A 17,840-nucleotide genomic window follows, 5' to 3' on the forward strand; every position below is an offset into this window, starting at 1 on the left:
CTAATAAGAAATCCTCCTCAATTGCATCAGAATGCATTGGAACTCCGTGGTAAAGGGCAGCCCTGTTTAATAGATGATTGAACCCAATACCATCCTCTGGAGGGGAAGGTTTTGTTGGGTAGTACTGAGGATCAGGGATGTCTGGTGCATTATTTGGTGGGAAATTATATGCATCGTCCTCTTTGGGATATTCTGGGTTGACATCTTCATCCTCATCTAAAGGGTATGTATGTGACTCTGGTACATCATCCCCCCCACATAAGTCATACTCTTCATCAGTGTGGTGTGATGATGCAGGAGACTGAGCAGGAGAAGTTATAGGCTCAATATATGGAGTGATAGGAGAGGAAGAAGGTGAAGGAGAGGGAGGGTGCATTGGAGAAGTTGCACAATCCTTTTTGGCAGGAACCACAGTTCAAGTGGTGTGTCTGCTGGTCTTTTTTTATGAGGAATTGCTTCAACATGTCCAGTTTTTGGATTAATATAGACTTTTTTTCTGTTTAGGATCTGGTCTAAACAGACCTTCCTCTTCTATAATTTTCTTCGGCGTCGATTTCTTCGGTGCCGATAGGGGTTGTTTAGTGTTTTTTGCCTTAGGAGGAGTGATTGAGTCCTGTGGCAATTTCTTCGGTGCCGAAGGTGGTTTAGGCTTGTCTGTATCAGGCCTTGTAGTCTTTGGTACCGCTATTGAAGATTTTGTCATGGAGACAGGTTTTGTTGGGCCTGCAGCACCGGAATCTAGCTTCCCTTCTTTATTTTTGGAGCCGGATGGTTTCGGAGTCGAAGCTTTCGGGTCCGTTACGGTTCTTGGGTTCGGCACCGATGCCTCTTTTGGTTTGGGTGCCGAAGAGTCTTTGGAAGCCGAAGGGCGTTTTAGCTTCGGTGCCTAAGAGTCCTTCGGTGTCGAAGGATGTTTCGGTGCCAATGGAGGAGGTGGAATTGGCACATGTGGTTTTTTCGGTGCCGAGGCACCGGAAGGCGTAGTCTTTTTCCTGAAGGTGGGGCGTCGGAGGGTAAATTTCGGTCTCAACTGGGTCCCATGGGCGGAGTGCTGACCGTTGCCTTTTGTTTGGGCAGTGTCTGTTGTGCAGGGGCAGAGGTACTCATGGGTTGTCGAGATGGAATCGAATCGTCAGAGTCCTCTGCTTCTGATATGATCTGGAGATCAGGCGAGTCTTCCTCGGCGACGAGTGGAGCCTCGTCCTCGGAGATATCTTCGAGTGGGTTCTCATCCTCTGAGAAGTCTTCTTCGACGATCTCCTCTTCAAAGATGGCCTCCGGTGCTGGCGCTGATCTCCTCATCTCGTGTCGACGGGCCCTCCGATCCCGAATGGTCTTCTTCGATCGGAAGGAGGCACAGGCTGTTCAGGTCGACTCGTCGTGTTCTGGCGAGAGAGAGGTTGTAAACCTCGTGATGGTCGCTATGAGGGAATTTTGCTTGACATACCCGGCATCTCTTGAATGGAGTTCTGTCCATGAGGCGTAGGCCGTACGGCGCCGATAGGCCCAACGGCCCGCGTCGACGCACCGGGATGTAGCTGGTGATGTCGAAAAGATTATTCGATGTCGAAAAATGTTTATCTAAAGTTTCACGCTTCGAAAATGCAGAAAAGAGTGTTTTCTAGCCGGAGCGGAAAACTTTCATCCGAACCCAGTGGTGGAAAAAAACAATCTGAGGATGGAGTCGATGACCATGCGCAGTATTGTCCAAGGGAGGAGTCACCTATCTCGTGACTACAAAGACTTCTTCCAAGAAGACAACAACCTGCAATCATCCGAGCCCAACACCAGGTGGCGATCTATTGCTAAGTGTACAATCTGCAGCTCATATGCCTCGAACATAAGCTTGCCTTCTTGTATAAGATCATTTGCCTGTGTTTTATATTGGTCAGGTAGATGTTCTAGCAGTTTCTCTAACTGATCATAATGAGCCCTATCATATCGGGAAAGGAGGGCTTGTGTATTAGCTATACGCCATATGTCGGTAGCTTGCGCAGCTATTCTTTTGCCGGAGGCATCTATGACCTTGGATTCTTAATCCGGTGGGGGTGCCTCATCTGAAGTTTGAGAGTTTGCTCTCTTCCGAGCATTTGACACAACTAGTGAATCTAATAATAGTTGTCCTTTAATGTAGGTTGGATCTGCAGGTGCAGGCCTATATTTTTTCTCAATTCTAGGGTTCAAAATCCTAGTAAAACAGGGTCTTTAAAATCTTATGGAGCATGTTTAATGATCCCTTTGATCTTAGGAAGAATTTGAACAGATCTTTGCGATTGTTCAAATGTGTCTAATAGAAAATCTTCCTCTGCCTCATCAGAATGCATAGTGCCCCTGTGGTAAATGGCAGCTCTGTTCAATAGGTGCCCAAAGCCAATGTTATCCTCTGGGGGAGAAGGTTTTGATGGGTATGACTGTGGGTCAGGAATATCTGGTGTATCCTGTGGGTTTGGGTACTCCCAGTCTATCATCTATAGAGCGTCGGACGCTGGCTTCATACCCTTGTCTTTAGAAGTCTATGGTTTCGGAGCCGAGACTTCTTTCGGTTTCGGTGCCGAGGAAGCTGGTGGGATCGGCACGTGCGGTTTGCTCGGTACCGAGCTACCGGAAGGCTTAGTTATTTTCATCGAAGCATGGCTTGATGGCGGGGCTGTCGAAGGGGTTTTTCGGTCGCGACTGGGCCTCGGAGGCGGAGTGTTGACCTTTGCCTTCGGTCTGGGTGCTGTGTGTGGTGCAGGGGCAGTAGTACTCGTACGCTGACCCGATGGTATGGAGTCATCTGAGTCGTCTGCCTCTGATACGATTTGTAGATAATCAGAATCTTCTTCGGGCACGAGCGGAACCTCCTCGTCGAAGATATCCACCGGTTCTGGAGCTGATCTCTGCATGTCGTGTCGACGGGCCCTCCGATCTCGGATGGTTTTCTTGGATCGAAAGGACGCGCAGGCTGTACAGCTGGATTCGTCGTATTCTGGCGATAAGCAGAGATTGCAGAGCTCGTGGTGGTCACTGCGTGGAAACTTTGCTCCACACTTGGGGCATCTCTTGAATGGCGTCCTTTCCATGAGGTGTAGGCCTCACGGCGTGGATAGGCCCAAAGGCCCGCGTCGACGACCGGAATCAAGCTGATGGAGTCGAGGCGATGTTAGTCGGTATTAAAATTAGTTTGGAGAGTTTTAGGAAGTTTTTTGCAATTCGAAGTGCTGGGAAAGTGTATTTCTAGCCGGAGCGGAAAAGTTTCATCCGAACCCAGTGGCGGAAAAAACAACCTAAGGATGGAGCCGATGCCCATGCGCACTATATTCCAAGGGAGGAGTCACCTATCTCGTGACTAAAAACACTTCTTCCAAGACGACAACATGCAATCATCCGAGCCCAACACCAGGTGGCGATCTAATGCTAAGTGTACAATCTGCAGCTCATATGTCTCGAACATGTACTTACCTGATTGCGTAGAGCTTGGTCTTAAAATAAAGTACAAAGCTCATTTTTCACAAATTGGTGCAGATATCCTTTGAGTTGTGTCTCCATTGGTAAATTTTGTGCAATAAATGTCTTACATTCCTCTGTGTTAAGCCCAAGGCTGCTCGCCCACACTACCACTAATAGAGTACTTTGGGTTTTACATTGAGCCCTATACACTTTTGGGGAACCCATGGATACAGTGCACGATATAACCACCTAGTAACATAATATATACAGGGCCAGCTTCCTATGGAGTCGAAGAGAGCAGTCCTGGAAACTCCAGAGCCCAAAAGTACCAACACTGTATGTTCTGCTGTGGGAAAAGACCAAGCCAAGATACTATCCAATCAAAGAAAATATCTTGCGCACCCCCTGAATGTAATTGGCATTCAAGATCTGCACCCTGGTGTTTAGAGATCTCGCCACTTCCAGAAGAGTAGGGAGTGCCTCCTGACACAGGGTCAACTACCCCATCCGCCCCACTAGTTGCAATACCACATGGCAGGAGTGTTGACCTAGCCTGCTTTTGAATGATGGCAAGAAGGTCTTTAACACAAAGCAGATGACCTGCAACACCAGGAGGTTGATATGGAGCTGGGAATCAGTTGGAGACTAGATGCCTCTTAACTCCAACTCTCCCAGAAGGCCTTGTCAACCAAGCAGCGATGCATTGGTTACCAAGGTTAGCTGAAGGTGGGGTTATGGAGGGGTGTCAACCCATGTGTGGTTTCGCAGCCACTAAAGAAGATCATTTGCAGTCTCCTGAAATACCTGGATGACATTTGGCAGGTTCTCCAACACTTCAGATCCCACTACACAGCCTGCATGTGCGATCGGCATGGTTGAAAAGTAGAATGCAGGAGGCCAGTAGGCCAAGAAGCTATCCTCACTAACTTCCAGGGCAGAGCCTGAAGATTTGACATACTGGGCCCATTAATCCAGAGGGAAGGCCCTAAGAGTGTACAGTATCCAGGATGGCTCAGATGAAATTCAGCCTCCAAGGAGTCAGTGTGACTTTGGCACGTTGATCGTGAACCCCAGTGATTGTAAGGAGATTCGCCATAGTGTGGAGGTGGTCCAAGACTGACTGAGTAGAGCCCACCTTTAGAAGCTAGTCATTGGAAGGGGGGGGGCAGAGAGATTGGGGGGGCGAGGGGGGTGACTGACGCCCTCCACCTCTGAAGGTACGCCAATACCAATACCTTCCGTCACAGTCATCGACACCTAAAAGGCAATGATGAGGTCAAAAAAAGAACACTGCAAACTAAAATTGCATGTGGCCCACCTTAAACAGCAGGTAGTGCCTAATGCCTAACAGGACAGGGAAATGGAAACTGGCATCTTGTAGATCCAATGCAAACATCCAGTCAACAGGAACCAGGGTCAATAGAACATGGGCCAATGTGAGCGTCTACAATATGTCCTTCCGCAGAAAGGAACTGATGGGTGGAAAGTCTAAAATAGGATAGAGTCCTCCACCCTTTCTTGGCACAAGGATTGAACAGGAGTAGCAGCGTTTTCCAATTTCCTCTCTATGGCTTCTTTTACAAAAGCGCATGAACCTCCTGCAGCAAAGCAGATAAATGGTCCTCTGAAGCCGCTCTGATGATGGTTGAAGATGCATCTGATGAAAAAGAGTACCAGGGCATAGCCTCTTTGGACTATCTGCAGGACCTCACATGTCTGAATCCTAACTGGAGGTCTCTGCAGGCCCATGGGACTCAAAGGTGTGCCAGAGGGAAATGTAAGGTGGCGAGAATGTGCATTAAGGCCTACATCAACACCTCAATTTGTTTTAGAGTCATCAGTTGTAGAATCAGCTCCTTGGTAGGGAACCAGGAACGAGTCCAGAGAGGCAGCCAGGACATCCTCACGACTTCTCAAAGTGGAGAGGCTGGGTGGAGGCCCACTTGGACTTCTTATGCTTCTTCTTAGATTTGGACTTACCCAAAGACTTGGACTGTGATGACGACCTGCCTTGAGAGCGGGTCCTGGTCAGTGTCCCGACGTTGAACAGAAGTGGGCCTTACGTGACTTCCTGCAGTGTTTAGCAGCATCAGGCTTGGTCTCTCATCCTCGATCACCTTCTGGTTCATCAGGGTGCACTCACCACACAACTGGGGGGTCAAGGCTTAACCTCAGAAAACCTGTGGGCATCTCTCACAGACCTTCATTTGAGACAGTCACTCCAAGTTTTAAACCCTGAGATTTTAGGAGCGGACTTTACTCTGGAAAATAATTTGAGAAAAAAGCTTATCAACTGATGGAGGGGAGAGGGTGGGGGGGAATAGGAGTAAACTCTGGTTCAGTGTATGAAGGCATGGAAAGAAAGGAAGAGGAGGGTTGACGTAGCAAAATGATGCCACGACCTGGCATTTAAGTTTGCTGACCTTCCGGATGCACTCTGGCACCTGTGGGTATTCCACAGGTGAGGAATCGGCAGTTAGAAGAATCCAACAGAATTCAAACAATTGTTGTTTGAAAGCAGCACCATATTACTTTGAAGACCAAAATAATGGTTTCTGTTTGAAAATGCAAACACAGTGAAGGTGGTCCCTTGCAGGTCACCATCCATGTATTTGTAGCTAATCACAGAGAGGTCCGGAACTGTGACCTTTTCAGTTAATGTTCATAAGCCAGATCGTTCTGCAACCCCCCTGCGCCTGGTGATTTTACGAACTGGCACAATAATACTTAGGCATGTTCACAAAAACAGAGTATCTGCAAAGAAGAAGAACAAGTTACTTACCTGTAACTTTAGTTCCCCAGTATTGGCAACTTTCATATATTTCCATGCTTTTGTATCATTCCCCGGTGGGATAGAAAGGAAAGCTCACCAATTAGTGGAAGGGCTCAGGACTGCATGCCCACTGACGTATCTTCTTGTTGTAAGGATTCCAAGCAGTAATGCTTAGTAAAGGTGTGGACGCTTCTCCAGGTAGCAGCTCTGCAAATGTCCTTAATCTGCACACCTGCGAAGAGGGCTGTTGAAGAAGCCACTAATCTTGAGGAATGTGCTCGAACCCTGCCAGTCAGTGGTTTACCTGCTGCAGTATGGCAATGAAGAATGGCACTGGTAATCCATCTTGCAATCCCCTGCTTTGACAGAGGGAGACCCTTGCTCGGACCACCAAAAGCAACGAATAATTGGGAGGATTTCCGAAATCCTTTGGTGCGATCCAAATAGAATTTTAAACATCGTTGTACATCCAGAGAATGTAGCGACCTCTCCGCTGGTGTAGCCGGGTGAGGAAAAAAAGCCTTTAGAATAACCGGCTCGTTCAAGTGGAAGTCCGAGGGTACTTTGGGTATGAACTTTGGGTTAGTTCTCAAGATAACTGTGTTCCTTTTGAATTGTAGAAAATGCTCTTGGATTGTGAGCCTGTGATTCCCCAATACGTCCTGCCGATGTGAGGGCAAGAAGGAGAACCAATTTCTATGAAAGGAACTTCATGTCTGATCGATGAATTGCTTCAAATGGGCGTTTCATGAGTTGAGTGAGGACTAGATTCAGGTGCCAAGTAGGAGGCGGAGGCCTCACTGGTGGATAGACCAGAACAAGCCTTTTCGAAATTGCTTAACAATCCTGGAAGACCATAACGAAGGTTCAGACTCAGACTGTCTGTACCTTGAAATTGCCGCCAAATGAACCTTTATAGATGAATGGGCCAGCCCCGACTTAGCCTAGGACAAGAAAAGGCAGAAGCTGATGAGGTTTTGAAGAAAAGGGGTCCATTTTCTCTCTCGTGCACCAAATACAAAATCTCTTCTATTTGAGGCGGTAAGTCTAGTTCGTGGAAGGAGCTCTCGCCTGGGAGAGGACTTCTTTAATTTTGTTCGAGATGGGGAGATTCATAAATACTCGCTGCTCAGGAGCCATGCTGTCAGGTGTAATGACTGTGGATCTGGATGCCAAATCTGTCCTTCGGACATTGTGAGAAGGTCTGGAATAGTCCTCAAGGGGAGAGGAGGAGCTAGCGACAACAGATGGAGCTCCGTGTACCAGAACTGTATCGTCCAAGCAGGGGCTATCAAGATCATCCTGCATGGTTCCACTTTAATCTTCCCGATAAGCCTCGGGATCAGTGGGATGGGGGGAAAGGCGTAGACAAATGTCCTTGACCAGGCTATCGAAAGCGCATTCCCCAATGATCATCTGTGGTGAAGCCTGCTTGCATAAGACCGGCATTTCTTGTTGGTCGGCGTGGCAAAGAGATCTATTGCAGGTCTGCCCCACTGGCGGAAGACCTCTTCCAGAACTTGCTGGTTTAGCTCCCACTTGTGACTGACTGAGGATAACCAGCTAAGTCTGTCTGCATTCTCGTTTAGAAGTCATGGCAAGTGTTCTGCCTGCAGCGACATCCCGTGAAGGATCGCCCATTCCCAGATCTCTTGAGCTTCCTGTGACAACGGGAGAGACCTGGTTCCTCCTTCCTTATTCACATAATGCATGGCCGTGGTGTTGTCCGTCCTGATGAGAACTTGCGAACCTCTTAGGCGAGGGAGAAAGGCTTGTAGAGCCAGTTTGATTGCTCTTAGCTCCAAGAGATTGATGTGGAGCCGACGTTCATGAGGAGACCAATGGCCACTGACATGCAGGTGTTGCATCACCGCTCCTCAACCATCCAATGACGCATCCGGTGTCACTACTTGAGGAGACGGATCGCTTACAAAGGATAGACCTTGGGACAAGTGTCTCTGGTCTGTCCACCACCGGGCCGCTCTTTTCATTGTCGGAGTGATGGTCACCTTGTCGTCGAATGATCCGTGAATCTATTTCCATTGGATGTGCAGTTGCTCCTGAAGAGGACGCATTCGCAGTCTGCAGTGAGGAATCAGAGGTATGCATGACGAAATTACCCCCAGCAGAGATTTGTAGCAGAGTACTGAAAGACACCTTCTTTTTCGTAAGTCCAGAGACATGGTCTGCAGTTTTTCCCACCTTTCTTGGGTTGGAGAAGCTTTTGAGAGTTTTGAGTTCAGGATGGCTCCCAGGAAACGTGCCTTCCTGGATGGGACCAGAGATGATTTGTCTTTGTTTAAAGTGAGTCCTAGATTTTGAAACAGGTTTGTACATGCCTGAACAGCTTCCCGCACTGCTCCCCCGGACGGGGCCTTCAGCAACCAGTCGTCCAGGTAAGGGAAGACTTGAAAATGATTCATTCGCAGGAATGCCGCTACTGGCGCCAGCACCTTCGTGAAGATCCTCTGGGCTGAGCGAAGACCAAAGGGTAAAAGCTTGAATTGCAAGAGGCTCTTGACTACTGTAAATCGTAGAAACCTTCAGTGTGCTGGGTGAATCGGTCCATGAAAGTACGCATCTTCGAGATCGAGCGTGGCCATGAAATTCCCCGGATTGATCAGCCGCAGGATGTCTTGAAGAGAGACCATTCGGAAAGACAGGGAGATGAGATAGGTGTTGAGCTCCCCGAGATCTAAAATGGGGCGCCATTTCTCTAGCGTCTACCTTACCAGGAAGAACCTGGAATAGAATCCCTGTCCTTTTTGGTCAGAGGGAACCGGCTCTATAGCCCCCTTCAGGAGCATTTGATGAACTTCGAGCCGCAGAAGACGCAAGTGTTTTGATGGAATGGCTGCAGGGGGCTTGGGTGGTGGAATTTAAGCGAATTCCAAGGTATGGCCCTTTCGAATGATGTTGAGCACCCAACGGTCCGATGTTATCTTGGACCAATTTTGAAGGTATTGGGATACCCTGCCACCCACCGATGGAGGGTACAGTAGGAAGAGCCAGGAGGCCGCTATTGTCGCTTGGACGTATCACGTCCATGGCGAGCCTGCTTTCCTCTGTTGTTAGGCCTGGAGTAAATGGAGCATTGGCCATGCCTTTGTTGATAAGGCTGGCGGTATTGTTGCGAACCTGAGCCGTAGGATGAGTATCTCTGTTGTTGGTAAGATCCTCTGTAGTTTGTACTTTTGCCTCTGGACCCTCTAAAAGGAGATTTGCGGTACTGAAGCGTACCCAAAGATCTGGCGATCTCAGTGTCCTTTTTGATGTCTTGGAGAGTGTCGTCAATCAATTTCCCGAATAGTGCTTCTCCATCAAAAGGAAGATCCAGGATCTTATTTTGGATCTCGGGTCGAAACCAGGTCGCCTTCAGCCACCCCTGGCGACGAAGAACCGCAGCTCCAGCCAAAGAACGAAACGCCGTCGTGGCAATGTCCATGGCACAGTCCATGACTTCCATTGATGTCGCCTCCCCTTCTTGTAAGACCTTTTTTGCTTCTACTTTTGATTCTGGAGGAAGCTGATCCAGGAACGGTGTGACATCACACCATAGCTGGCAGTCGTATCTGCCCAATATTGCTAGGGCATTAGCTGCCCGCACAAGAAGACTCGCCATTGAAGAGAATCTCTTTGCGGCATTGTCCAATCTCCTTCCTTCCTTGTCTGGAGGAGCATAAGGGGTTGCGGGATTTTCTCAGCACCGCTTGAGAAATTACTGAGTCCGGTCTTGGGTGGCCCGTCAAAGCAACTGAACCATCATCAGGCGCTTTGTACTTTTTATCTAGAAGCGGTAGTACAGGGACCACCGTAGCAGGATTTTTCATTGCTTTAAGGCCTTCATCCCACAGATGTTGCACTATTGGTAAGGACCTTGTCGTCTTCCTATAAGGTTGCTTGAAATCATACAAGAAACATTCAGAGGCCACCACAGGCATCGCCAACTTGAATCTGCCAGTCGCTCTTTCCATCAGCTGATGAAATCCTCCTATATCCGCTGGCAGGGAATCACCGGATCCAGACATGGAGATGGAGGGTCCGGAATGATGTATTCATCCCATTCAGAAGCTTGATCAGCTCCATCATACGAATTATGATCCTCATCCGAGGAATAATCATGGGTGTCTGCTGGTCTGGAAGGTTCCTGTGGAATGAATGCCTGTGGCTGAGGAGACACCTGAGCTGGTATTTCAGGGACAGCCGTTGAGGCTGGCGCCGGGATTGGCATGGCTTGCGCAACTGGAGCCGGAGCAGGCCCTGCAGCTTTAGATTTGTAATCCTGCAGCATCCTGTGCAGGCCCTGCAGGAAAGAAGATGGTACCAAAACCATTTCTTGACCTGAATGTTGCTGTGGTTGGGCAGAAGGAGGATGATAACCACCTTGTTGGTCATACCCTCCTTCAGAATCAGTCTCCTGGCAATTGACCAGAAGTTGAGATGGACTGTCAGCGTAGCCATAAGAGTCCTGATCATCCTCTTCTGACTCATCCTCATCAAACAGCAGAGCTAGTGGCAAGGGGGTTACCCTCCTGGGAGATGTCATGTCCGGTGTAATTCTGGTCATTGAAATAGTGATTCTCTTCCCCAATGCCAAAATAGTCGACGGGAAAATGCAGCCGTCTGCTTCGTCGACGGAATATGCATCGTCGAACCAAGAACACTCGACGACAAGATGGGCGTCGTCGATGCAGTCGAAGACAAGACTGTCGACATCCCAACTGTCATCATTGTCAATGTTGTCGTCGTCGAGGCCCTCGTCAACGACACTGTCGTAGTCGTCGCCGATGAACTCTTCGTCGACGCCGCTGTCTTCGACATCCTCGTCGACTATGACGTCGTCGGCGACTCCCTCGTCGACGCTGTTGTAGCGGTCGTAGACGATTCCATCCTCGACGACGATCCTGTCGACGAGCCCGTCAACCGAACCAGTTCCAGTTTAGGCTTCTTTTTCTTCGTCGACGGAGCCTCTGTCAATGACGCCTTCATCGTCGACGACTTGGAACTTCTGTCAGACTTGCCAGAAGATTGGGAAGAGGGTTTCTTGAAGGCTGGATCAGTCTTCAAACCCTTAGAAGGAGTAGATGGTCCTACCCTCTCCTTTTCACCATGGTGAGGAGATTCGCCTGGACCCTAGCTCTCATACTCTCTGGGGGTCTTTTTCGAGGTTTTAGAAGGATGCTCCACAGAAGGAGAAGGGGAACCCCTACCCCTTTTGACTGACCTTGTTGAAGATGCAGATACAGAGTCCTCATTGTCACTGCAGACAGTATCCTTCCTGGATTTCAACTTCTGGAGCGATGTCAGAAGCCTACCCTCACGGTCCCGGAGGGTCTTGGTTGAAAAGGTGCGGCAGATCTTACAGTCCGCGGCATTGTGATCAGGATAGAAGCAATAGATGCAGTTTTTATGCTTATCCTTAATGAATAGTCTTTTCTTGCCACAGGTGGAAGATGGCTTGAAAAGGGCCGCCTTCTTTTCCTTGTCAGAAATCCTGGAAGGATCAGCTAACAATCTGAAGAAAAACCTGAAGAAAAAAACCTGAAGAAAAACTTCTGAAGAGTAGATGTTGAGCAGAGCTCAAAGGAGACTCCCTAGCACAACGTGCGGTAGAAAATCTAAGGCTCTGAGATTCCTTCAGGAGTGTTCTAAGGGGTGAGGCTCTTCTGATTGGCTGATGCCTAGTTTGGTGTCTTTTACACAAAGAGGAGGATATGCTACCAAAGGGAATGAGGCCTAGGCCTTTTTCTTTTTCTTTTGTACCTACTGCTATGTTATTTTTGTTACCGAGACTCCCAGTCCGACGACGAGGAATGATACAAAAGCATGGGAATCTATGAAAGTCCCAATACTGGGGCAATGAAAAAAATTTTTTGGAGCAATATGAGATAAACTGCTAATTTTTGTGAGTGAACACTTAGATGGGTGTGAGTATTTTAATATAACTACTTAGCCAGAGTTTAACTGGAAACTGTTTGAATAGTCATTTGTTCCAGGAAGGATTCATGTTCCTTTCTCTGGAGCAAGAAATCTCTAGCTTTACAGGATTATTTCACCTTCCTATTCTCACCTATTACAAACACCTCAGATTTTGACCTGGTGTTCCTTCTTCTGAATATAATTTTGACGCATATACGCAACTCTCATAACAGCGCAATGCAAAATGAATTCAGACAGCAAGGCTTAATCTCTTATACAGAGACTCGTCAATAGCAATTAAATATATAAAACAGACATAACTTCATGCAATAGCAATTCCTCTGGCAAATTATGTATTAAAAAAATAACGTTTTGTACTGACCTTACACGTGACATGGCTAAGGGTAGTGAGACACTGGCAGGCATGCAGAGGTTGCCCTGGGGCAATGCTGGTGGTATAGGTTTCTGTGGGCGGCGTGGCCCCCTTCTCTTTTTCTTCTTGTGTTTTTTGGTAAGTGCAGGTGGCTTTGTTTTTTTCCGAGGTTTACGTGGTTTTTGGTGCTGCACTCGGCGGGAACTATCACCTCGTAAGAAATTATCCTGGCAAAATAAAGTAAACTTCAAGTAGGCAGACACTCCATTTGAAATCAATATTATCATCAATTCGCCCATGCGCTGAAGAATGTGTGACCTAGTGTTCAGTGTCCTAGTGTTTTATTGCAAACATCAGGAGTCACTTATTAAAAAATAGGAAGCACATTTACATTGGCCTCATGAGTGCAGAGGTGGTGAGCAAAAAGCAAATTATGTTCCTCAAGTCGTGAAGTGCCCCATCATCATTGGATGAAAGACTTGCAGAGTACACTGTTGCCCAAACAGATAGTCCAGGGGCTGGAAGCAGTGGGATTCAATGTGTCTGTATACTAATATAATTCATATCTAATTAAAAATAGAACATTTTTATTTCTCATAATATTTACAATCTAAGAAATATAGATAATCATGCAGAGATATGATTAACAGGAGGGTTAATTGGCAAGTTAAACAGTACAATTGGGAAAAATAGAGCACAACTATATATAGAGAGCAATGAAACCCTGAACAGGAATGAAAGCCTTCAGTTACAATTCAGGATCATCAACAATGAAAAAAATGGTTTGGGGGTAATAAATCATATTAATACTGGATGTAGTGATCTCTAGAATGGTGGATCTGCAACTCCTTTCTAAATTTCAGAAGAACCGAAAAGTTATCATAAATATGGAGTGCTGCCTTTTACTGGTTTGCATAATAAAACATTCTGAGATGTATTGCCATTGACCTGATAGTAAGTTTGTAATAATTGTACATATCAAATAAAAAACACTAAAATTCATTTTTCAACAAAAGAAACATGAGAATAAAGCATTTTTCTACCATTTCATATACATTTTATATAAAATTAAGTCACAACAGTGACTTATTCCAAGGCAAACAGGTAATATATTGCCACAAAGATTTCAAGAATGTGTTCCAAGATACACAATGTGTACAAAGATACACATTTGTCTTAGCAAACTGTCACTCAGGTTACTATGCATTTTTTTTCAATTGACAAGCCCAAAGTATACAATAAACAGGGAGGTCTAACTTGATCGGACCACAGGAATATATCGCTCAGGTTTGGCGCTTACCACGGCCCCCTTCCTAGTTATAAATTACATAACACGTTCCCTACTACATCTGTTCCTCCTTGCTTTTTATTATAGATGACCAGTTTGTCTTGAAAAGATCACGGTTGTGATGAAACGCGTGTCGGCTGTTTTGATGTTAAAAGTACAAATGAAAAATTTGATCTATTATTGGTTTAATTGGAATAAATACCACTGATTTGGTTTTTCTACACATCCTACCCTGTGGATTTAATATTGCGGACTGCCATAAGAGTGCTTCAGTATCATTCTGTATTTGATTTTTGTATGATAAACCCTAGGGTTTATTATCTGATACACACCTGTGGGTTGCAGGGTAGTAAATACCAAGTGAACCCAATCACACTATACGTGTCCCTTTACATGAAGCTACGACTGGTTCAGCGACAATGTGCGACTATTACACCACAGCTACTCATTTCTTAGTATGAAATTGCATTCGTTCAGACAGCATTCCTAGAGACTATGGCTTGCTGGCACACGGGGAGCCACCAGGTAAAACCTCATTGGTACGGCAAGACACTATTGTGATGACAATGGCATAAACTAGAAGCAATTTAGGAGACTGACAGAAACGAATTTAGGTCAAAGAGGACTGCTACGGTGTATACAACATTGATCCAATATTGAATTTGCTTGACAGACCGCATATGAAGTTTTGCCCCACTTGAATTCTCATGGGTTTGTGATGATGGAGACCCTTGGCTAGGTTCCAAGAAGGTATCCCTGTTAAACAGGTTTCTGAGAAAGCCAGTATATTTGCTTAAGTAACGGGAAGCCATTTTTATTTGGGAGGAGGTTGGTTTAATTAATCTGAAATAAGCTATTGCAGGCTGCAAACACACTGCATTTACATGCCATGGCCCATAAATAATACCGAATTCTTTAACAATTCTGGTCATTTGTCATGTTTGGAAGAAAGGAGTGACTTCCCACCAAAATTCTAAATCAAAATGGGTGGGAAATGGCCCCTATTAAAAAAGAAATGTCTTGCCACCATCTGGGGGACATGTGAGTTCACAAACAGTAAGCTGATTTTTTTTTATCATCATGGTATAGGAGGCTGGCTCTGCGTACGATACTATCACTAGGTGGTAATACCGAATCCAGGGTCCCCCAAAAGTGTACAGTGCTCAATGTAAAAGTCAAAGCACTCCATTAGTGGTAAGGTGGCAAGCAGCCTTAGGCTTAATATAGAGGTGTGAAAGACATTTATTGCACACATGTGATCAATAATGGACACAGGACTCAAGAAGGAGATCCAGACCAATTTTAAACAATTATACTTTGTATTTTATTTTAAGACCCAGTTCTTCGTAAGAAGGGAAGTACGCTTTTAACCAAAAATACTTTTCACCTTCAAAAATCGACATTTAGAAACCTTTTCACACTGTCCAATGTTATCCAATGGGGAAAACAATATAAATTTCAGTCTACAGAGCCAAAAGTCAGCAAGGCCAGGGGTCAGGTAAGTACCAAAACTACACCACCAGTGGCACTAGCGGCCGGTTGCAGAGGTTATAAAAAAAATTTTTTAAAAAGAAGAAGTTTGACCCAATGCTTTCCAATGGAAACAGGGGGTGCCTGGAGGCAGAATGCTTGTGGGTAAGCAAATCTGTTTCAAGTGCCAAGCTTTGGGGGTTTGCACAATCAAAGGCGGGTGGGGGAGGAGGAGGGGCGGGGAGGCACAAAGAACACCAAACATACACAGCCAGCGGCACAGGGGCAGCCGGGTGCAAATTCGATGTCAGGCAGCCAATGCTTTTCAATTAGTATTTTCCTGACGGCAAAGAGGCTGCAGGCGTGGCACCAGAGGTTGCAGGAGGAATACCAAAGACAGGAGAGGTAAGAGCGGATGTGGGGGGTCATAGGGGCACAATCGGTTCAGCTCACTAAGGACCAGGGGCTTCGGAGACAGGGGTGCCTTTGGACGTCGAGATCTTCTTACCAAAGTCGGACACGGTCAGGGAAGTCTCTGGATTCACACTGCAGGTGCCGTCGTGGAGATCAGGAGAGGTCAGCCAACGCTGGACAAGAGGTCAGGATCACGGCGGAGACTTCAAAGCAAAGGTGAGCAACTCTGACTCGGGCCATGGGCGTTGGGTGCAGCGTGAGCAGGAGAGGCGGATCCTCTGGAAATTGGAGTCTTCAATGAAGGTAAAAGTCCTCCCAGGGGTTTTGGAGGTCGTTGTTGCAAGACAGGTTGCAGGGTCGTTGAAGTTGGAGACAGTACGGTAGGGCTTGGGCAAGGCAGTTGTCTTCTGGCTTCTGCAGCAGGGTGTCTCATCTTTCTGGTTAGGTTGTCTCAGATCTGGGGTCCAGGACTGGGGCAGCCGCCTAAATACTACATGTAGGAGGCGTTTTAGGGGAGTAGCATGTAGGGCCAATGGGCACCTCACCTGGTTTGACTACACCCTCTATTATGCAAAAACAAAGGAATATGATGTTGCTGTTAGGCAGAAGAAGGAGTTGAGGGAAGTGTTATCAACCAGGCACTGGGATAAGAGTTCTAACCAGTACAGCTCCAATAAGCAGAAAGGGCCCTCACACACCCTGTGGGGTGTTATGCTTCATCATAGGGCAGCTCCTCATTCAGACGGCGCTGCAATGCCCAATGGGCACCATGGGGCGGCTCTTTGCAGGAGTTCTTTTCTGGTTGCCATCCTGAAGCTAACGGTGTAATGAGAGGGCTTATGTGTAGTGAGTAGAAGGGGTTGAAGTGAGTGTGATCTAAAAACAACTACAAGAGCCTCCAAAGGTAATTTTATTCACTGGGTTCTTGTGCTATGCGTTAAAATATCGACTGGTGAGTTGTGGACTGAAGGGGGGTGGGGGGAGAATTATACCCGCTTCTGTCTAAAGGAAGGTGTAAGGTGTGTGGATGGTCGACATGTTTCATGCCCCAATTAAACAAACAGAGGTTGGCCCAGCACTCAAATAAGTGAAATATGAGTGGCGATTTATAGTAAACCTTATTCACAATAAAACAAGATGCAGTCCATCAAGATCTTCCAAATCAAAGAAAAGCGCTAATAGAGTTTGATTGTAGATACAAACATTATTTTATTCTTTATTGGTATACAAGTAATGGGAGACCATAGAATGTTCTGGAGAATAGTGAATGGGGGGGTCGGGGAATCTCCTTTCAGCTATTGAGCCCAACATCGCAGCTGGGGTTTGGCAGGCTCATTTTCAAACCCTTTATAGCTCGATGGGGGGAGATAGCATGGGTGATACTTGTAGTGCCCAGGTGGCATATGAGGGGGAACCAGTAACAGTGGGAGAGGTTAGGGCAGCAATAGCTGGTTTGGCCTCGGGCAAGGCCCCAGGACTCGACGGCCTGCCTGGAGACCTTTTCAAGCAGGAACCAGATGTGTGGGCCCCATATCTAGCCGTTTTGTTTAATGGAGTTTTAAGCGGCATGGAAGTCCCAAGTACTTGGCTGGGGGCGGAGGTGGTTCCCATATTCAAGAAGGGCTCGCCCCTGCTTCCAGCCAATTACAGACCAATTAGTCTGATTGACGTACCCCAGAAGCTCCTTGGGAGGGTTCTGCTTAATCGACTCCAGGACTGGGCAGAAGAAACGGGAGTCCTTAGTCCCTACCAGGCTGGATTTAGGAAGGGAGTATCAACGGTGGACCAGGTCTTCCGACTGAACATCATTTATTGGAGGACAGTGGTTTACGATGGTGGCAGCTTATACACAATATTTGTGGATTTAAGAGCCGACTTTGATCTGGTGCCCAGAGGCAAACTCTGGATGGTCCTGGCCGAGATGGGTGTACCTGCGGACATTTTAACAATCTTACAGAGGTTACACCATAACAACTATGCCAGAGTGCGGTGTGGAAAGTCGGGGGAACTGACGGACAGATTCCCCGTTGACAGGGGGGTTAGGCAGGGGTGTGTGCTTGCACCGACCCTGTTCTGCCTCTTTGTCAACGGGGTAATCGCCCATTTGAATGGCATCGAACACACTGACGCTCCCAAATTGAACGGCAGCAGGGTGCCTGCAATCATGTTTGCAG

The 17,840-nt window shown here is 47.0% G+C and overlaps 1 protein-coding gene across 1 annotated transcript in view; it reads right to left on the minus strand.

Annotated features, from left to right (window-relative positions):
• Positions 1-17,840, minus strand: part of INO80D (INO80 complex subunit D) — a 239,870-nt gene that overhangs the window by 70,107 nt on the left and 151,923 nt on the right. Inside the window, exon 9 of the mRNA XM_078680295.1 lies at positions 12,504-12,721. Within this exon, the coding sequence (XP_078536421.1) occupies positions 12,504-12,721 (218 nt within the window). The remainder of the gene's footprint in view (positions 1-12,503; positions 12,722-17,840) is intronic.

The sequence above is a fragment of the Lissotriton helveticus genome, chromosome 3_1 (assembly GCF_964261635.1).
Source record: "Lissotriton helveticus chromosome 3_1, aLisHel1.1, whole genome shotgun sequence".
NCBI lineage: Eukaryota > Metazoa > Chordata > Amphibia > Caudata > Salamandridae > Lissotriton > Lissotriton helveticus.